Source organism: Pholcus phalangioides, unplaced genomic scaffold (assembly GCF_987345545.1).
Source record: "Pholcus phalangioides strain wild (caught in Gottingen) unplaced genomic scaffold, Ppha-v1.0 ptg000028l_1, whole genome shotgun sequence".
Taxonomy (NCBI): Eukaryota; Metazoa; Arthropoda; class Arachnida; order Araneae; family Pholcidae; genus Pholcus; species Pholcus phalangioides.
The window spans coordinates 5,243,038-5,260,439 of record NW_028301618.1 but is presented as its reverse complement, the minus strand read 5'-3'; the positions used below and the strand labels follow the sequence as shown (position 1 = coordinate 5,260,439).

The following is a 17,402-nucleotide window of genomic DNA, read 5'->3' as shown; positions in this document are numbered from 1 at the left end:
ACCATACAGTTTGTATTATCTGTGACAATACTTTTGAGACGCGACAGTTATATTTGTCAGTTGATTTACGTATGACCTGTTTGCTTAAATCAATCAGGTATTTCGCAGTTTTGTGTGGTTACTGCCTGTATCAACAAGATATGATTCATTGTGAATATTATCTAAAATATTTGTAGCAATAGCCTTCCTGGTTGGTGGTGTGTATCCTGGTCTAAGTTCAGATACAAGCTTTTTGAAGTGTTCACTTTTCACATGTGAGAATGGTATGTTATAAGCATAGAAAAAGATTCCAATTGCCTTATCAAATTCTGTTTTTTTACTCTCTTTCATTGAACAACAAAATGTATCAACTGCACTTTCCTTCGTTTTGGGGAATTTTCAATTTCAGCGACTGATGATAAATTCATTAGCTCTTGGTCTAGCTGATCTCGGAAAACTTCATCTCCAGCAAAAGTAGAGTTATAAATATATTTTTTACATGATTTGACATGAGCACGCATTCTACAGGCTTTTACACTTTGCATGCTTCACATTTAGCTTTTAACACTTTGCCATTTTCTTTTTATCTCTTGGAAATTAGCGCAAATAGGGTCTTTTCTTCTACCTCCCTTATTCCTTTTTGCACAGAAAAACACTGAGATTAGAAAGTGTTTTACAAGGCCAATCTGTGAAGCTCAAAGAAACTCAATTACCTACAAAATTCTTTTTTCACTTCAGAAACTCAGCACTTTTAAATTATATTAGCACAGGACTGCAGGATCAGCTAGCACAACTGTAGGAAGATGACGAGAACTCTGTCTCTTTGTCCATCACATTTTCTGTTTTATTGATCCTAGCTTTCAAGAAATCTACAAGGGCCTGCTGTTGCTCTCCCTCATGTGTCCAGGGTGGGTGGTTCAAGGTGAGAGACAAAAAGGGGACCTATGACTCACTATATTCTTAGTCTGCAGCTGGAGTTGTGACTTTAATGCAATATGAACTTTTTGCATGGATCTACATAGTGTTTCGCAAGGTAGGAAACATATATTTCCCCCCCCCCCCCGGGGCACAATGGGATGGTCTAGGGCAGTGGTCGGTGAGCCACATGCAGCTCTTTGGCCCCTTGAGTGTGGCTCTTCCACAAAATACCACGTGCAAAAATTAAATCCCTCCATTGGCCCACTTAATGGTTTGTTGACACTGCGAATAGTCTCATTCGACGGTGATTGGACGGAAATAAATTATATGATGCAAAATTCAAGAAGTCAAGTCTATCTCCCTGTAATTTCAGCAGAAATTCAAATTCCAGATTTTTGCAAACTCATGTTTAGACACGCATTTCGGCCATTTTGTTCTTGCTGTGTTCCTCTCCTGAGTGAGTCATCTGTTTTGCAGGCTTTTGCCAAAAGAGGGAGTGAAAGCCTGGCGCTGCTGTCACGTGACACTTTCGCAATCAATTAGGTGGGTCGAAACTGGAAAGTTTGGAAAAAAGTGGTCGAAAATGAGAATTTTTCCTAAGGTACTCGGGGGTAGATAGACACAAAAGACTAGTCTTCTCTCTGAACATGTGGTGGGGGGGGGGAAGACATGCAATGTTTTCCATACTAAGGACCATTCTACGATCTGGCTGGGTAAAGGTTGATGTCCAGATCATAGAATGATCCTGGGCCACCACCTCTCATGACGGCTCTCCCGAGCCTCCTCTCTCCATCCAACATCGGTCAACACTGCTAGAAGCCATCCACCAGGGGTCACACCTCTAAAAATAACGCTCCTGCGCCACCACTTCTCATGACGACTCTCTCGTGGCCACCTCTCTCCATCCGCATCCAACATCGGTCATCCCTGCTGAAGCGAATCACCAGGGGCGACCATCCGAAGACAACGTTCCTGGGGCCTCTGTCCCACAAGACGGCCTGCCTTAGGCTTTCATTGACGACGTCCTCAGGCTAACATCTTGTTGGACGAGCTTACAGTGAACCCATCTTTGGCGCATTTTCCAGAGAGGGGGGGGGGGCAGATATCCGTAAGCCAACAAGCTTTTTTTTTTAATATTGACATTGGCAAGTTTGAAATGCAATTGCTGGATTAAAAAACAAAGAATTGTGGAGCTCGAAATTTGAACGTCTTTGTGCAGATATAGAAGTATTGGAAAAAAACCATGTGGGCTGAGATACGGCCCCCCCCCCCAGCATCAAAGGTGGAGTCGACTGATCTAATGTATGTATGTATATGTGAACTGACATCATCATCGTGCCTCCCCAGACTTCCAAGTCTATCTCTGCCTATGAGAAAAACAAATGTGAACTTAGTTCACAGCACAAGTGACAAGCTTTGAAAGACCTGGAGAAAGAAGATATGTTGATTTTCAACACCTGCAATAGTATTCCTGACTCATATAACCAGCTGAAAAAACTAACGTTTGCTGTTCTTTCCTTATTCGAGTCTATATATTCATGCGAACAATCATTTTAAAGCATGAACCTTATCAAGAGTAAATTGAGAAGTCGTCTTATTGATGAGAACCTGGAATCGTGTCTAAAATTAAAAACAACAACATACAAACTTGACTTACCCAAACTTTTCAAGGAGATGCAAGGCCACTGTTCACATTAGTGTTTGTCAGTCATTGTCATGATTTAATTTTATGGATATTTTATCAAGGGGCCATTCAAGTATTACGTAAGAGAATTTTTAGCCATTTTTGACCCTCCCCCGTCAGCAAAATTTCGTCATCAGCTCTGCCCCTCTGAATATGAATTGGTGGGATCAGAGACGTACACGGGAGGGGGAAAGCATAGGGGGGCTCGTACCCTCCTCCCACGATCAAAAATTTATTTGTTCAATGCAAAAAAATTTTTTTTTTTAATTGAAATTTTGGAAGAAAATACCTTTATATGCAGGGCCGTCATTTCAACTTTTTCCGGGGGGGGGGGGGAGGTTGCAAAGCACATGTACTCAATGTAGGTATATATATACTTTGTGTATATATATACCATTTTTAATGTAACTTCAAAAGCCAGGGGGGTGTCCCCCCCCCTAAATAATGGGCCTGCTTATATGTTATTATAATTAATCAATTTCCATTAATTTTAATGTTATTTGAAGGCCATGAACTCAAAATTTATCTTTAATAAATTCATTGCGACCCACCCTGTAAGCCATATAATGATAAATCGCATAAAGGCCCTTGGCTCGCAGACCAAAGATAGCCCTGGGGGTCATCTGATGTGGCCTACCCTCTTCAAACCTAATTTTCTTAAAATGAACTATGCGACACATTTAGAGATCCCTTAAGTGTCCCACGGTACAATTCCTGAACAGTTACGTGGCCTGTGACATATTTTCTGATCACTTAAATGACCCGGGACACAGTTCCAGAGCACTTAAGCGATCCATGACACATTCTGAGATGCCTTGAGTGACATGCGACATAGTTTTAGAGCATTTAAGTGACCCCCAGTGCGATTTTACATCACTCAAGTTACCCGCAGCACATTCTCAGATTTAAGTGATGCGTGGCACAGTTTAAGAGCACTTAAGCGGCCCGGACACATTTCCATAGCACTTAAGTGGGCCGGACACATTTCTAGATCACTTGGATCCGCGAAACATTTAGAGATCCCTAAAGTGGCTCTGTAGGGCACTTATCAATAGGGGGGCATGTTACTTCAAAGTGCCCACAAACAGGTTTTCTCGTTTTTGGCGCATCGAGTAAGGTGCCATTAAAAATATTTCATATTTTCATAAAGGGTGGTTGGTTTACGTAAGCTTTATCCAAACCTCCCCCCCCATCAAAAAGTCAGCAAATCGGAAACCCCCTTTCCCTCCCTCCATTGATGATTAGGTAATACTTGAACAGCCCCAAATAAATAATATCGTTATTAAGTATAATATCAAGTTTTATTCAACGTACCTATATTTTAGGGAATATTGTGGTGTGAAAGAAGATATAGTGTCGAGGATTGAGAAAGGTATGTTGAGATGATTTGGACATATAGAGAGAATGAACGAAAAGAGATAGACGAAACAAGTATATACGACGAGTGTGGATAGGAGAGTTGGAAAGGGTCGACCTCAGCGAACGTACCTCAATCAGATCGAGAACGTTTTTTTGCAAAGCCGAGCTTAGGAGTTCCCTAATTAAGTTAATAATAATGCACCTACCTATATAGTTTGAGCTTAAAAAATTTGGCTCTCAAAAGAAATTTCAATCGTTGTACTGTTGATATTTGGCTCTTTTCACTAATGAGTTTGCCGACCACTGGTTTAGGGGAAGTTCAAGTTATGAGCTACATAAGATGCAATGGGTTGACTTGAGGTGGGGGATATGGAAGAAAACGTTTTGAAGATGATGGAGCAGAAAGTTTGGGAAACTGATCTATGTGAATGAAAAAAAATCAATTTTTTTATATTAATAGATAGCTTACATATGATAAAAGAGCTTGAAACAAAGTATAATTGTATAGTTAATATATACTTTTATTTTTAACATCCTTTTGGTTTCGTGTAGTTTCTTCCGCGGTCCTGGAAGAAACCCAACCCTGGTCCACACAGCACATTATAATTATACACTAACAGTCCATTAAATTTTCTCTGTGTCCAAATAGTCAATTAAACTTGATATATTCACACAATCTACGTGAATATATCCAGTCTTATATCCACATCACACATTAAACCTTTTGTGTCTACACAGCCAGTTTTGTGTCCACGCAGCACATTAAAATTCATAGGCATAAATTTATATCTGGCCATGGGCTCAAGCTCCCTCAACCATTTGCTATCCCATCTCCATAGTAACATATGGAAATGCTAAGTTTGAGCCCCCCCCCCCTAATAATTCTGAGCCCTGACAATATTTTCAATTACTTTATGCCTATGTTAAAATTGTATCCACACAATCCATTTAACTTTCTTGTACCCATTAACTCTTTAACGCCCAGATAGAAAACCTGGAAGGGTCGTGAAAATACCAAGTTTTTTGTGTTCGAACTGGACTCGTCCAAATTTCGGCCACTTTCCCTCTCCCCACCCTTTCTCCATGAGTTTCTATTCATGCCACCCTTTGCATTGACGTTCACCCTTTCATTTCAATGGATTTAAGATAGATTGGGAGATAATTTGTCTACTGAAAACACCCCTTTCCTCACAGTATTATCTCTTTGTAAAATGCATTGAGTACCCTTAGTCCATTCTCAAGGAACATTCTAGTACATCAGCTTTTAAAATCCCATTGATAGGGCGTTGCAGTTGTCTTTTCCGTTCCCGCCCCTGACAAGAGCTTTCATCTTCTTCCCCGTTGGTGACAAAAGCCCACCAAAACATACCCATACCCCCTAGCTGGGCCGACTTGAGGCGGTTATGGGCATTAACCTACTCGGCCGACTTCGGGCGATCTGGACATTATAGAGTTAAGCTTGTTGTATCCGCAGTCTGTTAAACTTGTTGTGTCCACATTGCACACATTAAACCTTTTGTGTCTACACAGCCCATTCAAATTGAATCCAAATATCTATAAAATTAGTTATTTTTTTTCCATAGTCCATTAAACGCCTTGTATCTACACAATCCACAATGACACATTCTTTTTTCGCCACACATTACGCAGTTCAACTTCTCAAAGTGAATAATACTGGAATGGGGAAAGGAGAAAATGCCCAGTTATTCTAGTCATGCGAAAATTCTGCGACATTGCTTTTCATCAAATTTGTTTAGTATGTACTTATTTTCCAAATTATGCAAGAAATTCATTAAAAAACATACTTTCTACAAACATTGTCTCATTTACATTGCATTTGAGATTTTAACATGTACCATATCGTCGATGCGTGTGCAAAATGTCGTTATTTTCTTTTCTTTTTGTAACTGAAAGTTTCTTCACACATGTATCTATGTTCTGTAACCAATAGAACGCCAGCTATAATGTTATTACTGTCCTATGCATTGAAACCAGTTAGCTATCACTGTTCTTTTTTGTCTCCCGAAAAGTGACATGCAACATTTTGCACGCACACTGTAATATTCTGTTCTAAGAGAAAATATTTTTATTCATTTATTTGCACTAGGATGAAATTCTTGTGTACAATAGATTGGTCAGCGAGTCAAAAATGGAAAAAAAAAATCCAATAAATGAAAAACAAACCACGAATATGGAAACCATGAATACAGGGGGGAGGGGGGGCCGATTGTAGTTATTATTCGAGCTGCAGTGTCTGCTTTCTCATTGCTCGATGGTACCCAGTAAAATTTTACAGTGGTACCGTGATAAATGAGGTAATGCATTTCGTGAAAAATTACATGAATGAATGGTTGGGTGTGAAAAGTGAGGGACCACAGTGCCTGTAATGAGCGTAGAGAGTCGCTATAGAAGATTCATTGTCTGTGGCGTTTCAGTTGTATATGATGTAGAGCCTGAAGGACCGTACAATTCCGCCGAATAAATAGAGAACGTGTCAGGTAGCTTGAAAAATGTTGGTTGTGCCTTCATCTGCTGTGAGAAGACATGCCCAGGGCTCTTAGTCTTAGAGCCATCGGCATATATGGGGAAGTACCTGTTGAACCTACTCCTGCACCACAAGAATGTCTGCCCATATGCGACAACTGTTGTGGTGGCTCTGGAATATCTAATAGATGTCTATTGTTGCAAACCTTTCAAGGTACAGAGTAAAACAATTTTATTACAAAGGGGGCCACAAGTGTGGTGCCCAGACCAGGAGGGTTAGCAAAACCAGTGTGACATCATTGGGTTTGTCTTCAAAATGTCTATCAGATGACATTAATAGCATAACACAATTAGCTTTTATTTCCATTGCGAATTTTTTGAGATATAGCTTAAAACAATTTCATTATGAAAACGGGTAACAGTTTAGGCAGCCCTTTGAGGAAAAAAATCTCTTACCATGTTAGACTTTCCTGTGACAAGCTTGTCCATGTTTTTTAAGTGGAACAAAAAATCGGAGTTGGTGCTCCACCTAGAGTGGCCCCAGGCAAAGGGGGGACAGATCTAGAGCTTGCTGTTGGGAGGTGTAATTTTAGAAATCACTAAAAAAATTAGTCTCGGCATGGGGTGACTGTCTTGCATTTTGTCCCATATTTTCCGTGACAATCTCCTGGTTTTTTTCCCTCCATACCAACTTTTTTGAAACATGTCCTGGTTTTACTCATTTTTAAGATGATGTTTTCTTGAATTTGTCGTTGCAATATTATCATATAGAAATTCCAAAAATTTACATATTATCACATTTTACACGGGAAGTCCGCCCTGACCCGAGCTGCCCTTAACTTCCAGCTAGGTGACGGACAGCAAATTTAAGGAAGATGTTTGAGAAAATTTGACTAGCTTTTGCATTTATCGTCGATAATTATTTGTGAGTGGTCGACATTTACCTCCAAGAAAGTGTGATGCTAACCAATAAGAACCAACAGCTTCAGAGGTGAATGAAATATAATTTCAACTATAATAAAAATCAACATAGGTTCGTGACTGTGTTACTCTCCAATGAATAGTTGATACTGTTCCAATTTGGCCATTTCAATTCTGGCCATTTTCGACTTTCCTATGGGATCTCATATGAGCGTTCAACTCCTGATTCGTCGTGAAACCCTTGCCGCACGTGAGACATGGCACCGATTTAACCCTGATGTGCCTTTTAACATGCTTTATCATGTTCGGTCCAGAGAGGAATTTTTTCCCGCAGTACCTGCAAACATGTCTCTTGATCCCTTTGTGGAAATCTAGATGACTCCTAAGAGAACTGTGCGACTTGAAGGCCTTTTCGCACAAATTACATTTATAAGGATGTTCGTCGTTATGGCCAAGGACGTGTGTCTTGAGGCTGCTTCTCCTCTGGTACTGCTTGCCGCATGTCTCGCAGGTGAAAGGCAAATTGTCTGAATGCAAAACTGCATGTTCTTTCAGCCGCCTCTTGCTGGAGAAAACATGCCCGCACGTCTCACAAGCGAAAGGTTTTTCACCAGTGTGGGTCCGAACGTGGACGGCAAGATCGTGTTTCGTAGAAACCATCTTGCCACATTGTTCACACATGAAAACGGGTCTGTTGACGTGGGTGGTCTTGTGATGTCTCAGATCGCGTTCGTGGATGAAACTCCTCGGACACTCGTCGCAACAGAACTGCCTCTCCTTGTTCTCGTGGATACGCAGGATGTGGTTGCGCAGAGACACCTTGTTGCACATGACCCTGCCACAGGTGTCGCACTTGAAGGGGCTGTCACCCGTGTGGGTCACCATGTGACTGTCGAGTGTCTCCTGACACTTGTACTTCTTGCCACAGACCCGGCAGCTGAAATTCCTCTCGTCGCTGTGGGAATAGTGGTGTCTCTTTAAATGATTCGAAGTCGCAAAAGCTTTGCCGCAAATTCCACAAACGTGCTTCTTCGTTCCCACTCTACTCTTCTTGACAGTTGGCTTCTTATTAGCTTGGACTTCATCCTCCTTTGATTCGCCAACTTCATCTATATCTTTACTCTTAACGGCTGCACGATTCTTCACACTTTTCTTTTTTTCAAGATTACACTCATCCATCTGTGGACAAAAATTTTCTTCATTCAAATCACCATCACGGACTTTTTTTTTCAGCCTACAATACAATACAATAATAATTATACAGGGCTCTCGGCTACTAGGACCATACCCTGATCATGAGAAAAAATAGAGGAGAAAATTGACAGGAAAGAAGATGCTCGATCATAACAAGAACCATAAATAAAGTATTTTCACAAACAATGACAATAACAAAAAGCATTAATAATGCTTCATAGTTAAACAGATACTGAAAAAAAAAATTATAACAGTACAAAGTTACGAGTATGGAAATAACTGGAGAGGGAGGAAAAAAAAAAAATTATATATATACATATGCACATGCAAATAAGTAACAAAAGAAACAGTAGCACGCATTAGCCGAAACACTACGAAAACAAAGAATCAAAATACAACAATAAATATTAAAATGAGATGTACCTTACATTCAATGAGAGAACCTTAATACTGCTGTCACATAATTCATTAGGAGCAATCAGGAGAAATAAGTAAAAAATATATATATATATATATATATATATATAAAAGGAAAAAATACATCTGTTAAAAATAGCCCAGACTGATGGGAGGAAGAAAAAAAAAATTAAACAAGATAACAATGAACTCTTTTCACTGAAAGCGGAAAGAAAAACAAGAGAGAGAGGGGGGGGAACACAAACATAAAGGCAACATTAAGGTGACCATACATCCCGTATTTCCCGGGCCAGTCCCGGTATTTTCTGTTTTTTTGGCCGTCCCGACTTTTTCGCAAAAGTGTCCCGGTTTTTCCCGTATTTTACACGAAGCCAATTTGGATTTTTATTCTTTATTGAAGTCAAAGATTGACATTATTTTTCAACTCATAAATTATTTTACGACAATTACAACTATATATGAGAATATTAATCTCCCACATTTGCCTTGAAAGTTTGTCTATCGTGGAATACATTGTAATTCACTGCAATTTGCATCATTTCCCGCCATTGTGATTTTTCCGTAATTTCAACAATATTTGGCAACTTTGTTTGGTTTTGGCGAAAATTGGCGATGTCCCGTATTTACCCGTATTTGGAAACGCAATGTCCCGTATTTCTCTCGAGGAAATATGGTCAGCCTAGGCAACATTATCTACTTGATAACAATCGGGGGGGGGGGAAACCATCAAGTTTTGAGATGGGACTTAAAAACCCTTTTTTTTTTTAAATGTTCGACGTTTCTTTGCTCTTGCCGCGGGCGAGATGAAAGAATCGGTACAATCAATTTCACAAGAATTATTGGAACCAGGATCTTCATCAGATGGAAGGGGGTCATTAAAGTTTATACCTGAAAAAATACCTGAGGCCTCCATGGCCACTTTTCCCAGCCTAGAGCCTACCACGTTCCAGGCGATGACGATGCTTGTTTCAAATGAAAAAAATAGATTATTCACATCTGGGGTTTGTAGTGACATCTATTGACAAACTTTTAAAGCTTTCAAAAAGGGATCAAAGCTGCTTAGCATGTGACTTATTCCATTTATATTGTTTGCACTGCCATCTAGTATCACAATTACAAACGACTCCTATGGTAATTATAGAATGTAAATCTATAGCATTGAATTTTTTTTTTATTCTTTCCAGTTTCCTGTGAGCGGCACAACAGTGGAGATCGTCTGAAGTTGGTTTTCTGTGGTTCCCACCTTCGAGACCGATTTCCCCGTTAAAAAGTCTCTCTACTGAGAGCAACAGTTCTATACAGCTCTACAAATATTCACTTCACTCACAATTTGGAATACAGATCAAGCACTTAAAATTCACACACAACCCTTAATACTCACTCAGACTGTAAAGGCACATATAAACTAGCGTGCCGATCTTGCAACGCACGACCCCCTGCAACGGTTCTAATCTGCTTGTGAATACACAAACTTTCCTTTGTGTTCGTTGAAAAAACCGATTCCAGGTTGGTCCCTTAGAGGAGAAATACTTTATTTCTCCTCGATGGTTGGTCCAGTGCAAATAGCTCAAGAATTGTTCACAACACCGTACAAATTACTGAAATTACCAATTGCGAATGCTTTTATTGCATGATCCGCGTACTAATGTATACGCGCCTTAAGATACACACAATTTCGACAACACTAGTGTTGATTGAGCTCAATCGGTGTTGTGCTCGGTTTAAGAGAAAGAAAATTATCTGTGAGTGGAGCCACATCTTATGACAAGTAAGGAGGCATTCAAAATAAAGCCCCCCCCCCCCCCCCATCTTCTGGAAAAGCAGATGGTATCAAAAAATTGAATAGTATCTCTTCATCTACTCGGAAGGATAAATTGTTGTATCGGAACAGCTTTAGAGGTATTGATGTTAATTTAATGTTCTTGCATGTTTATTTAAATAAATTTGTTTATATAATGTTTATATTTGTTTATATAATTTGTTTATATGCATTTTGTTCTGTCCAAAACTGAGGAGTCAAAGTCTTCATTCACATCAGTTCCGTACGAGCAAAGCTCACAAACTTAACTGGATTGCAAGTTGAGTTCTCTCTATGGTAGGCACCCAAACTGAAGATCTTTGAAAGAAGCAGACGACGGGCAAAAGGACGTTCATTTGTTTTTTCGAATGTCGTTTGATCTATAGTATTGGTGCTGCCATCTAATGTCAAGTAGTAATGTAATAAGGTGATCAAAGTTCGTGGCACGAGGAGTCATCCAAAATTAGACTTTAAGAACAAGCAGATGACAGGTGAGCGTTGACATTGTTTGATTTTAAAGCCGAGTTTTCCTAGGAGCAGGTTTCCTGTGCCACGAGCAACGTGATTCGCCCAGCGCAACACGCCGTCCACTCGCCAATAAGAAAAGCAGCATGACTGTTTTCCTACAAATCGCAATACGGCTCACGACAGCGCTTTACGTTGGGCGTTATTGGCTGACTGCTTCTGGAGGAGTCAAATGCGTCTTGTTTTATCTATGGTATTGGTGCTGCTATCTAGTTTTGAAATGACGGACAGCTCATGCGGTGAGAGCTGAAATTTGGAGTGTTAAAAACAAAGGCCCTCGAAGAAGTTGACAAAAATAAATTGAATATGACTTTTTCAATATGCTTCCAAATATTTTTTCACACTATACATACACTTTTCTTGATAAAATATAGTCATTTCATAAGACCCAAGTTTTTCTGATATATATGGTCAGCTTTGAAACGATATTGACTAGCCTGAAGACGTCAAGCTGGCCTTCACGATGTCCTAACGTGAGCCGTTTCAAAGGCGATCTCACTATAGCCATCGCAGGAGATTGCTAGAGATTTCATAAATAACAAACACCTTAAACGTCGTTTATTATAATTTTTGATTCTCACTTTAGATTTACGATTCTCTCTGTATTTTAAAAGTTAAATAATTCATTTTTCATATCCCAGTAGGATTCTCAACTCGTCGTTCATCAGTTCCGGGCCGCTGCAATCCAGACCTGAGGACCGTTACACACATTTAGGTAAGGAAATATATTTTGTGAACATTGCATTTTACATGAAGTTAATGGATACAAAAACCACGTGTTTCGTTTTCTCGAATGCGGCGAGTTACAGGGTTGGCAAGATTTTACCCCTCATATATACTGTAGGGCATCTAGTATTCCAGCTAATGTAGGTCGGTCCTACTTGGGATAATAGGGGCTATTTTAGGTTTTCAACGTTTAAAAATCCTCAGGGATTAAGCATTTTATAATAAGTTAAAGATTATCTTGAATTACTTTGAAATAACATTAAAATCTCAATCAAGTGAACCATAAAGTTATGTTTAGTTAAAGTGTTGTACCGTTATATAATAGATACATCTCAGTTTAACCAGGGCTGTATTTAGGACCGAGGCTACAGATACTTTTTCAGACAGGGCAGGCGCACTTCTAAGTGCCACTTGCAATGTTGAAGAAGCAGCGAAAGAGTGAATTTGATAACTCCTTTTTGGTGTGGCGCCGGAGGTCCACCTGCTCTTCCCCCCCCCCCCCCCAGTTGCAACCCTGCGTGGGACCTACCTCTAAGGTCTAGAAATTCTGAGTTACTTTTTGCAAGGCATTTTAAATTAGGCAGAGGATACTATGCGGAGCTGGATGTTCATTCAGTTTAGAGTAAAAGACTTGCAGTGACGTCACGCTCCTTGCAGAATCTTTTAGAGCAGCGGTTCTCAACCGAGGCTCCGTGGCCGCTCTAGGAAAATATATAAAAAAAGTAAAATTTAAAAAAAAGTTATAAATATTTATAAATAGTAAAAATAAATCAGTGACTGATGAATAATTAGGTTGTCAACTTGTTAGGCCTACTGGGTCTAACAAATTGGCCTACCGGGCCCCGCCATAGAATTTTTTTTATTTAAAAGGGCTCCGCGAGTCAAAAAAGGTTGAGAGCCGCTGTTTTAGAAACATGTGACACTGAACATTTAATCGATTTATTCGCTCCTATGTTTACACATTCTCTAAGTCCCAATTTTTGGTCACTCACTGATCTTGTCCTGCCCTCACCAGTACACTCTTTTGGTCATTAACGTGATTGCACACTTTTAATCGTTCCATATGATTGCACATTATTTTTATCACTCCACATGCTTGCACAAGATCTAGGTCACTCATCAATCTGGTCTCTTGCTCAATCACAAGATATAGCGTACTGTTTTGGTCTCTCAAATGCTTGCAGGCACTCTGAGTTACTCTACTTGCTACTCTTTTGGTTACTTGTTCTCTAAGCAGAGGTGGATTTATGGTTTCCAGCCCCATGACCTGAGAAAATTTTGCTGCCATTCCATTCTATTAATTTGCTTGAACAGTCATTCCTGAAGTTTGCCGTCCACTAAGCCCCCCTACCGCAAATACACTTCTGCTCAATGATATTTTATAGAAACTTTAATGTCGAGTTCTAAGGCATTTACTGTATTTTGTTTAGTAGCAGATTAAGTGATTATACTTATGGTTGAGGTACTGATTTGTGAAGTTATGCTTTTTTTTTTATCTCTAGAAATATCGTCCAGAAAGACTATGGAAGTGTTCTGAAGGTCCCTGGGAAAACGGAGATTGTTTGAGCATGTCTACTCCAACCCAAGATTCCTCCGATAGCGAGGGACAGCTGATTGTGAAGGCGAGGAAGAGCATTCCGTTTTGCGAGATTTGCTGCAAGACCTTCCCTACAGATGAAGAACTGGTGGACCACAACAACTTGGAGCACGCGGACAGGACATTCGTGTGCGAGGTCTGCTCAAAGAGGTTCTCGCAGAGGGGGAACCTGACGAGTCACATGAGGGTTCACAACAAAGTCCAGCGTTACAGATGCGACTTCTGCTCGAAAACCTTCAGCCGTTATGAAGCTCTAAAAAAGCACGAGCTGATGCATATAACGACGTACGCCTGCGACATCTGTTCGAGGTCTTTCCAGAGCACTTACTCGCTCATGGTGCACACGAGGACTCACACGAAGGAGAAACCGTTCCAGTGCGTGGTTTGTCTGAGGTCGTTCGTCCAGAAGAATTCCTTGATCATCCACCAGAGATCCCACACGGGAGAGAAACCTTACCAGTGCGAAGTGTGTTCGAAGTGCTTCGCTTCGAAATCGTCTTTTATCAAACATGGCGAATTTCACACCGCTACAAAAAATTACGAATGTAGCATTTGCTGCACCTCGTTTTCGAAAATGAAGTTCTTGGAGAAGCATATGTCTGTGCATTTGCAAGACAGATAAATCGCAGAGCTTTTCGGAAGTCCTGTGGTTAATCTGCCTATCTCAGTGGTTTTTTTTTGTTGCTTAGTGTTTCATTGTGTGATGAATATTTGTGTTATAAAGCACATTTGTTATTGTAAAAGATGACTTGGAAAATTTAGTTACTTTCTTTGATAATAAATGTTGCTGATAGTAATAGTTATTTGAAGAGCGAAATTTTAAAACTTTTTTTTGCAGCCAACAGGGGTTGGAGAAATTTCATGCTAGGAAATTTTGCTGGAATTTAACTTTATCTGCCGCTACCGGGATGTATCATCACTTGTCTAAAGGCAAAGATGTGTAAATATTCGAAGGTGTGTGACTCTCGTTTAAGAGCCTGTGATTCGTGAAGGATGTACCGGAGCAACCTCCGGGTGCTTCAAGATTGGTCCAGGGGTGGTACTAGATATTTTGGGAAATTAAATCATATTGAAGATAGCAATGAGGCTGCCGATTCAAGAACAGCATGCTACGCTACTTAAAATTGTTTTGCCAAAATGTCTTCACAATATCTTGATCGGTCGGGACTGTGTGGATAAAATTATATAGACTATCAAACTACCTTGAGGTTGGGCAGGGTCGCCACAAGGTATTTCACATCTGCAAGGCTCCAAAAAGCAATGTTTTGCAATTAGCCCTCGGCTGACTGCAAATGTTCTGTGGTAAAAAAATTCCTGTAATAGTTTCCTATACTTTTCTTGAAATTCTTAGATTTTTTTTTTTTTTGCAGTAGCACTGATTTGTCACTGGTGGTCATAGTGACAGAATCCCATCATGAGGACCCAGGTTTGAATCTCACAGTGATAGTTGGCTAAATTTGTTTTCTGTGGTTTCCAACTTCAAGGCACAAATGCACGCAGATCTGCCTGTTAAAGAAGTCTCATCACAGACAGCAGCAAGCCTACAGGCTGCAACAGTACAAATATTCAATTATCACACTTTAGTCATATTTAGAAAAATTGATTGCAAATGGCAGCACATTACAAACAGTTCAAAACAACAGTTTATTACAGAAACAAAGGTGCATAGGCGTACGCAGAATTTTCTCGGGGTTGCATTTTTTTTTCTTCTCAATGAGGGGTTTTTACTGCAAAATAACACTATAATCTTCGTTTGAGGAGAGGGGGTGATTAGAACCCCACCCCTTTGCGTACGCCAATGACAAGGTGCATGTGTGATTTAGAATAATTGTCATGGCCATCGCGAAAGTAAGGTCATGCTTTCCATGGCCACACTTGCTCTATATAGCAAGGACTTTCTTTCAAACCGAAGTTAGTACAATTATCGAAATATATTACCCGCAGTTTTCGCCTCCTTGCTATGAATCGTTGCATTGACAGAAGGAAAGCATTGGTCGATAGAGCAGAAACTTATTCCAGATGTACAGCTCTGTATATTGCGCATGTAAACAAAACTATCCAGGCCTTTTCCCCCCTTCTTAACATAGAGGGGTCCTTTCTTTCAAACTGAGCACTACTCGGGTCTATCACCATCTATGGGCAATTTACTACCTAGTGAGTTGTGCTGGAAGTGTAACTGTGTGTGTACCTAACAGTCTGAGTGCATATGCAGTGTTGTGTTTTTCAGTGCTGCCATCTATATTTCAGAAGTGATGTGTTATGATTGAATTACATTTGCATAGCTGCCAAGTCTCCCGAATTTTAGCTTCATCGCTCGACTTCCCGAAAAGTTCTTAAATCTCCCGAATTTTTACGAAAATCACAAAAATCCCTAATTGTCCCTAAAAATTACCTACTTCATTAAAAAAAAATCCCCGCTTATGAAAACAGTCTCCAAGGTATTTCTTGTGGGGCATAAAGCCCTTTTTTTTCCCTTTCGAAATGACGTCACACGTCGTAAATGGGGAAATTTCCTTTTTAAGGAAGTTTTACAAACCCTCTGATGGTAACAAGAAAGTTTGTCTTATCGTGCAGGGAAATGGCTTAGCAGCCAATAGTCCTGGATAATAATCGAAGATTATAGTGACGCGCATATGGTCAAAATTTCTTTTGTTGAAGTTACGTACGTACGATATAACAAAACATGAATACTGATAAGCAAAAACATATTTAATCCCGGTAGAGGCAGAGATGAGTTTTTTCCTTCCTTAAAAAATGAACATCTCAAGTAATAAATATCTTCACAACATCCAGTCTTCCGTATATCTTGTATTAACAAGTGGGTAGCGACATTCATGTCATATATATATAGCCCTCTGGTGGCTCGTCGTCCATGAGCTATTAGCTGATCGGTTTCACCGTCCATTGCACGGTTCCGTTCGGCATATATACGCTCTAGCGAAGGAAAATCTCTATCTCCTCTGTAGCTTAGTGGTCAGAGCACTCGTCCGGCAATCGAGGGACCCGGGTTCGACTCCTGGTAGAAGCGAGTTTTTCCTTCCTTAAAAAATAAACATCTGAAATAATAAATATCTTCACAACATCCAGTCTTCCGTATATCTTGTATATTTAATCAATTTTAAAGATACTTATTGCGATGAATTTCCTTTCATCAAACGTTCCAGAAGAGGGCCGACTTTTCCTTTTTGTACAAGTTGTGTTACGGACATAAACATCGGTCATGGTGGAAAGAGTGACATCATCACTCATGTGAAATGAAAAAAAAGACAAGCAAGTGTCACAAACATTCAGTGTTCTTCAAAAATTGACGGTGTTTTCCTTCATCTTCCGATGATTTTGGGGTCATTCGCGCAGAATGTTCGTTCACAGCGTTTCTGATTGAACACAATATTTATTTTTACATCATTGAAGTTTTGGCCTCCAATTTCACTTGTTTTTTGCGTAGGAATTTTATTTCCAAGGGTTTAACTTCCATGTGTGTAAAATCCCTATTTTAATTTGACTTCAGTTTTTGAGTAGGGATTTTATTCCCTACGCTTTAACTTTTATGTTTGGAAAATCCCTATGGAGTGGTTTAAGCATAAAATATGGGTTTGCGCGAAAATCTCCAGAATTTTCATTTTCAAAAGTTGGCAGCTATGCATTTGTACTGTTTTTAGGTCTGTTGCTCTCTGTGGCGAGACTTTTTAACAGGGAGATCGGCTCGCATTCGCGCCTTAGAAGTTGGGAACCACGGAAAACCAACTTCAGCCGGCCACCACTATGGCAACGGTGGGATTCGAACCTGGGTCCTTGCTATG

The 17,402-nt window shown here is 39.9% G+C and overlaps 2 protein-coding genes across 2 annotated transcripts; one reads left to right on the top strand and one right to left on the bottom strand.

The window, feature by feature from the left end:
* Positions 1-7,412: 7,412 nt before the first annotated feature.
* On the bottom strand, positions 7,413-8,605 carry LOC149067809 (uncharacterized). The gene has a single exon (XM_089252074.1). The coding sequence runs from the start codon at positions 8,522-8,524 to the stop codon at positions 7,514-7,516; it is 1,011 nt and encodes a 336-aa protein (XP_089108200.1). The 5' UTR covers positions 8,525-8,605; the 3' UTR covers positions 7,413-7,513.
* A 3,166-nt stretch (positions 8,606-11,771) lies between these two features.
* LOC149067808 (uncharacterized) lies at positions 11,772-14,405 on the top strand. The gene is made up of 2 exons (XM_089252242.1): positions 11,772-11,994; positions 13,508-14,405. The coding sequence occupies exon 2, from the start codon at positions 13,574-13,576 to the stop codon at positions 14,222-14,224; it is 651 nt and encodes a 216-aa protein (XP_089108368.1). The 5' UTR covers positions 11,772-11,994; positions 13,508-13,573; the 3' UTR covers positions 14,225-14,405.
* Positions 14,406-17,402: the final 2,997 nt, after the last annotated feature.

What these genes read in the sequence shown, in the direction of transcription:
- LOC149067809 (XM_089252074.1), bottom strand. Translation starts at nt 8,524, where the DNA reads ATGGATGAGTGTAATCTTGAAAAAAAGAAAAGTGTGAAGAATCGTGCA.
- LOC149067808 (XM_089252242.1), top strand. Translation starts at nt 13,574, where the DNA reads ATGTCTACTCCAACCCAAGATTCCTCCGATAGCGAGGGACAGCTGATT.